This window comes from Nuphar pumila, chromosome 2 (genome assembly GCF_984573655.1).
Source record: "Nuphar pumila chromosome 2, dmNupPumi1.hap1.1, whole genome shotgun sequence".
In the NCBI taxonomy this organism is placed as follows: Eukaryota; Viridiplantae; Streptophyta; class Magnoliopsida; order Nymphaeales; family Nymphaeaceae; genus Nuphar; species Nuphar pumila.
Window position 1 is genome coordinate 51451307 of NC_143250.1, and position 6454 is coordinate 51457760.

The 6454-nt window shown below is 42.2% G+C and overlaps 1 protein-coding gene across 1 annotated transcript; it reads left to right on the forward strand.

Moving 5' to 3' along the window:
- The first annotated feature begins 386 nt into the window (after positions 1-386).
- LOC149845452 (cyclin-dependent kinase inhibitor 5-like) lies at positions 387-3009 on the forward strand. Its single transcript, XM_089997634.1, has 3 exons — positions 387-1025; positions 2057-2266; positions 2744-3009. Exons 1-3 carry the CDS (start codon positions 526-528, stop codon positions 2811-2813), a joined length of 780 nt encoding a protein of 259 aa, XP_089853760.1. The 5' UTR covers positions 387-525; the 3' UTR covers positions 2814-3009.
- Positions 3010-6454: the final 3445 nt, after the last annotated feature.

A 6454-nucleotide genomic window follows, 5' to 3' on the forward strand; every position in this document is an offset into this window, starting at 1 on the left:
TCTATATGAGCAGCACACAGGTGGAGTCCATCCCTCTCACTCCTTCCGCCAGGCGGGGCCTTTCGAATAGGGTAAGATTACAAAAACACCTCCCCACCCCACACCAAATGGACCAAACACTCCCCAACTCCCCCAACCTCCCCAAAACAAGAAACTCTCCCACAATGACCAAGCTGCCCTCCAACTCCCTTTTTACATCACAATCCAAAAAGAAAACCTTCACCTATAGAAAGGGGGCCCTCTCCAATAAACCAAGAGCCCCAGGACTGGCCCAACCTACCCAAAGGACTCCTCAGTCAATCAAATAAATCCCTCATACATTTGAGTACTTCCCTTTAGGGTTTCCTTTTTGCCTCTTGTTTTCGCCCCCTCTCTCTCTCTAAAATTGTTGAACCTTGTTTGTAACGACCTCCCTTCCCACTCTCTCTCTCTTAGGTTTCCGTTTCCCCCTTCTTCCCCCGCCCCTCCCCCTTTCAAAACCTCTCTCTCTCTCTCTCTCTCCATGAGCCTAGATAGAGGAAGAAGATGGGGAAATACATAAAGAAGGCGAAGGGCACTGGGGAGGTAGCGGTGATGGAGGTGCCGCAGGGGTACCTCGGCGTACGGACGAGGGCGAGGACTCTGGCCCTACAGAGGGACGCAGCGGCCGGCCTCCAGAAGGCCGCCTCATACCTTCAGCTGCGTAGCCGGCGACTTGAGAAACCATCGTTCCTCTCCTCCCCACAACCACCGGCCGAGCAGACGAAGCCCCCCACCTCCGACCAACCCCCCAAGTGCGCCCACCCGCCGGACCAGAGCTCCCACCAGACCAATTCCACGTCGGCCAGGTCGAACGCTAGGCTCAATTCCGCCAGGTCCCGCTCCGTCTCCGTCTCCCTCGGCCGGTCGAAGCCGAGGCCTCCGCCTCCGGAGAACGCAGCGGCCGCCGCGGTGATGGCCTCAGCGGGGAAGCATGGCTCCGAGAGCGAGACAGCCGCTGAGGCGTCGTTCGGGGAGAATATCGTCGACGCTGATGCGAGGGATAGGTAAAACTGCCCTGATACCCTCTGTCCTTCTTTCAAGTTTCTTTGCCCCTCTCTCTCTCTTTCGCTGGGAAGTCCCTTTTTTTGGGTCCTTTCCGACTTTCCGGTGACAGAAAACCGGGTTTTACATTCGGGTGGTTTAAGGGTTTTGGAGATGGTGGTTTAGGGTTTATGAGTTCCCTACCGTTTCCGTTGCAATACCACTCACCGGACTCGGTGGTGCTAAATATAAGAAGCCCCAAACCCGTGGTCCTGGTGGTTTCCTTGTTTGAGAAAACCCCGTTTAAGAAAATACCTTTTTGGGGGCCTTTTTTTCAATTGTTATTTATTAAAACGTATACTAAAAAACAGTATCTCTTTGAAATTCCGATTTTCTTACCAGAAACGCTATATATTGAAAATGAAAAAGATTTTTTTTCTCTTTTTTCCTTTCACCCATCTTTACCTTTGGTAGTTGTTTGAATGAAAAATGAAAGGATGAGTATGTTATTTTTCTTGTTTCTATTTGTTTTGAAGAATCCTTATCATGAATAGTGGTTTGTTGTATTCTTTGAACGTTCTCTATGGGGAAAAAACAATCCAAGTAAAATTTTCTTTTCTTTTCTTTAACTTGGTCTTTTGACTAATGTTTTCTATGAAAAATTTCTTGGTTCTTTCTTCCTTTCTGTTGAAAAAGGCCCTTTTTGTGCATTAGAGAAAACCATTTTTGCGTGATGTTGGTGGCCTCTCTTTTGTGTCTCTCTTTTCTCTTTCTGTTTTTTTTTTGGTTCCCATGCTTTCTTTAGAATTCTGGTTCTTTCATCATCTTCATCATCATGATGCAATGCTTTTTTGTTGTAAAAAAAAAGAGAGATTGGTTGGTTCTCTATCTTTTATCTTTTCTGTAACATGTATTCGTATATTTTATAGTTGCGGATAGAACATGAATATGAACTCATTTGGGGATGATGGGTTTCATCATTATCTTTGATTATTCCTAACTTTTCTCCAAGAAACAGATTTATATTTGGTTTTGGCTTCTTCTTCCTGAATAGTTCTAGGAGCATTCGGGAGACGACGCCTTGCAGTTTGATGAGGAACTCAGAGAATCTGGAAGCGCCTGGTTCTACAACCAGACCAACTAGCCAATCTGAAACCAACCGGAGAATACGCAACGAGATGCGCCGGAGCATCCCGACCGCTCACGAGATGGAAGAATTCTTTGCTGATGCAGAACAACAGCAGCAGAGAAGATTTACTGAGAAGTATGGTGACTCCTCCCCTGCTTCTAAAAGTTTACCTCCACTCCTCTCAGTCTCATTCTTCCGTTTGTCTCTTTTTTACTTGTGTTTCAGTTCCTTTTTAGTGTTTTTTACTCATCGTGAAGGCATTACTGATGAAACCAACATTTTTTTTCCCATTTGTTGAAACTTATTTGTTTGTTATTACTAGGAAAAATATAATTGCATGCACTTGAATATTGGTTTATTTTTTCATGGTGGTAACTCGAGTGTTTGGTTGCCTCTGTGAGACTGACATACATGATAAACAAAGCAGAAAACTTCATGGCCGCATGTGTGCTTAAAAACTTGAAACTAAGAGCTATTGCTGGTTTTTGTTTCTTGTGTGTAAATTATGTTTATAGTTTATGAATCTGACTGCCATGTGTCTTATTTATTGGAATTATTCTTCTAATTAGTGTGTTTCATTCAAATTTGGGATTCTGTTTGAATGGTTGGCAGGTACAATTATGATCCAGTGAACGATTTGCCTCTTCCAGGAAGGTACGAGTGGATACGAGTAAATCCATAGGTGGTGGTGTTGTCCACTCGGGTTATGTGCAATATCTCCCATTATTCTCTGCCCAGGAGTTCTCAGACCTCCCTTGTTGTAAATAAAGTGTCTAGAAATATAGGTAACATGTATGATGATCTGCTGTAATATATCGGGCTGAGTTACACGCTATCATGTAATTCGCGTCCAATCTTTAACAGATCATTTGGGTCAATTCTTCTCTCTTTCCACCCCCCCCCCCCCTCTCTCTCTCTCTCTCTCTCTCACACACACACACACACACATATAGAGGAAGGTAATGGATACTACACTAACATTTATAAATAACTCGTGAAGCGTCTCTTCCTTCTTTGGCAATCTGTTTCTCTATGTTTTACTGTTTCTTCAGTCGTACATGTCTCCTTTTGCATTGTATGAGTTAATTTTCGGAACATTTCCATTCCAAAGTGGGATGAGGTTGCCCGGTGCAGATTGAGGAGCTAATGGCATGCATGGGGGTGACCTAAAAGGGGGTTTGCCCAGATGGTCTAGGCTGGTGGATAGGGAGATATGCTCTTACCCTGAGTTTGAGTCTCTTTGTGGGCACCTCTTTCTGCAAAGGCAAAGCAGGAGGCTTCATGGGATAAAGGGAGGCATCACGGTTTTACGTCCCCGAGACAGTCCCTGAGACAGAGCGACCGTATGACAAGTGAAGAAGTAGCCCTTAAATATTAGATGAATCTGCTAATCCACTTTTAACTCAATAGCCAACAGCCCTCACATGGTAATGTTTGCTAACGTATTCATCTCGTCATCACTGACATCAACGTTCAGCGTCTGTTTTGTTGGTTCTCTCCCCACCTCCCACCCTCCAATTGGGTGGTGGTTGTTTTCTGAGGGGGGCCAAATTTAGCACTGTAAGATATATAGCCCAACAGGCCTTGAAAATAGACCGCTAGCATCGAGCTTGGCGCAGTTTGGTGACCCCCCTTTATACGCAATGCAATAATTTCAGGGCCCTCTGCTCAAATTTTGTTCTGTTATGTAAATTTGCTCGGATTTTGTCTCCTAAATATTAAATGTCTGTTTCATTTCTGTATGCACTGAATCGATGTTTTTATCTTTGTGCTAGATGGAAATTCATTATTACTTTTACACCACTTGATGGTGAAATGATATCTTGTCTACCTTCATTTACATCTCTCTCTCTCTCTCTCTCTCTCTCTCTCTCTCTCGTCCATGCAATAGGTTAATAGACACCCACTTCGTTTTCGTTGGAACCAGGAAAGTCTGATCAAGTCCTGCTTCCAAACCTGACTTGTGCCAGAGAAGTGAAAGTCCGATGGCCTCACCGAGTTGGAGTAGACTGGTAGATAGGAATACACGGTTCGGACTCAGGTTGAATATGGGATTGAATTTGAATCCGAGTAGTGGGATTGAGTAAAGAAAGCAGAATCTGATTAACAATCATATTTGGATTCCACATACAGTTATGAATCCGAGTCTAAATCCAGTTGATGATGTGACCTGATTTCATAAAATATATCCAATTGAGTAATTAGATGTGGATTCGGTATTATCTTTTTTTTATTCATCTAACTCTGACTCTGCATTCAAATTTGATTATGCCAAATCTGATTAGGTTGGATTCAGTAATTCCTGGATCCGAACCGAGTCTGGCTTTTAAGTTCCTACTAACTAGGGATGCAAATGGGTCAAATCCAGGATGGAGGTTTTGCAATTTTTTGGCTGTTCCCGATCCTACTCCATGTAATTTTTAGCTGTTCTGGATCCCAACCGTTTGCATCCCTACTACTAACTGGGTGCTCAAATAGCCTACCTACTTTTTGGCCTGGCTCAATTGAAGCCTGTTCTTTCGAGACAGGCCAAAAGTGGCCAGACCATACTGTTGAGGTGGGGGGGGGGGTTCTGGTTCAACCAACTTGGTCAGCTTTGAGTCCTACGCTGGGGAGACAACATGAGACACTGTTCCAGCCGTACCATCATGTTGACAGGGTGCGATTTGGCCAACTTGCTTCTTTAAAGCGTCTGGTGTGCCCATTTTCATTAAAGAATTAAGAGAGATAGAGATCCAACTACCATATAAGTGAGAGTATGGAAAGGAGTCCTTTGTTTTCATTTCATGTTTTGGACGCATGGATACGATTAGTTATGGTCTGTTGGTCTGCACTCACATGGTCCACATTGAATGATTCCTTTTTGAAGCAGGACAAAATTCGATTCTAGATTCGCACCAAAAAAGTGAAAAACACACTATCCCTTAAGTGATTTGATTCCAATCATGGTAGAGTCTCAAATGGACCATCAACCATGAGCACTTGCATCTGTTCTTATTCAACAATATGGATGATCTCAGGCCACCATGCAAATCTGATGCAGGGCAGGGGAGCGCATGGTACAGCGTTATTTACTCGTGTTGACACTGGTACTCTCACTGCTTTGAGCTTGGCTCTCATTGGAATGAGCAGTGATTGAATCTATGCATGACCCTACACTGCACAACCAGAGAACCATCAATACTGACCGTTTCTCTAATAGAAAATTGAGGTACGCTATTCTGAAGGTTACTTTGTGATATTCTGCTGCTTGGTCCCACCTCTGGTGTCCATCCTCAAAGCTATGTCACATGGACACTTACATGGACGTGGACAATACGAGTTAGAGAATATGAACACACGAATCTTTTTAAAAAACTAGGACCCTAGGATGTAGACTATTAAATTTTGTTTTTATTTGATAAAAAGTTATGTATATATTTGTATTTGTATATGACGATGCATAGTATTGTTTGTATGGATCTATCAACCAAATGTTATATCTAACCTTACAGATGTGTTTAGCATTCAAGTTCGTGAGAATTGACACTGAACCACTATCATATTTTTGGGCACACACACACACACACTATATATATATATATATATATATATATATATATATATATATATATATATATATATATAGAGAGAGAGAGAGAGAGAGAGAGAGAGAGAGAGAGAGAGAGAGAGAGAGAGCATTGTCTTACACTAGGCAATTAAGATACACACATTAAGAAACCCGAGCATTTCTATGTGCATTTGATGAATGAGTTAATGTATTGAAACGGAATGAAATTAACTAACCCGCTAAGTGAACACAAGGAGCAAAACCCCACATAAAGTTGAATGAATGAACGAACACAAATGAGCCCGTGTTTCAAATTGGCAGTGAAAACAGTATCTCTTCTGTGCACTATTTGGCATGAAGATTAATGAGTCAAGACAAAATATGCACCTTTTGAGCATAACAATAAAGTAAAACTGTATAAACATGGAATTGGTGCTGGAAATTGAACTTAAATTATGCAAATTTGAAGTTGAGAAGTCAGATCAGTGTACAACTGTATAAACTGTATAAGCTATTCAATCTTTTTGTCAAATCCTGCAAACTTTGAAATTAAAAAAGTCATGCTGCACATGACCTTATATAGGGGCAAAGACAGAATTGCAATAACTTTCATTACAAAGCATAAAGTTAACCGGTTGAAGGCCAAGAACCTTAAATGGTGATGCAGTGGGCATTAACACATTTGCACAAATGAAGAACCTTAAATGGTGCATATAAAGCTTCTCTTTTACGATGCTTTGTAGGAGTTGAATAATTATTGGGAATCCAATGTT

What these genes read in the sequence shown, in the direction of transcription:
- LOC149845452 (XM_089997634.1), top strand. Translation starts at nt 526, where the DNA reads ATGGGGAAATACATAAAGAAGGCGAAGGGCACTGGGGAGGTAGCGGTG. An exon ending in GACGCTGATGCGAGGGATAG is followed by an intron (nt 1,026 to 2,056) that starts GTAAAACTGCCC and finishes CTTCCTGAATAG; the next exon opens with TTCTAGGAGCATTCGGGAGA. An exon ending in CAGAGAAGATTTACTGAGAA is followed by an intron (nt 2,267 to 2,743) that starts GTATGGTGACTC and finishes AATGGTTGGCAG; the next exon opens with GTACAATTATGATCCAGTGA.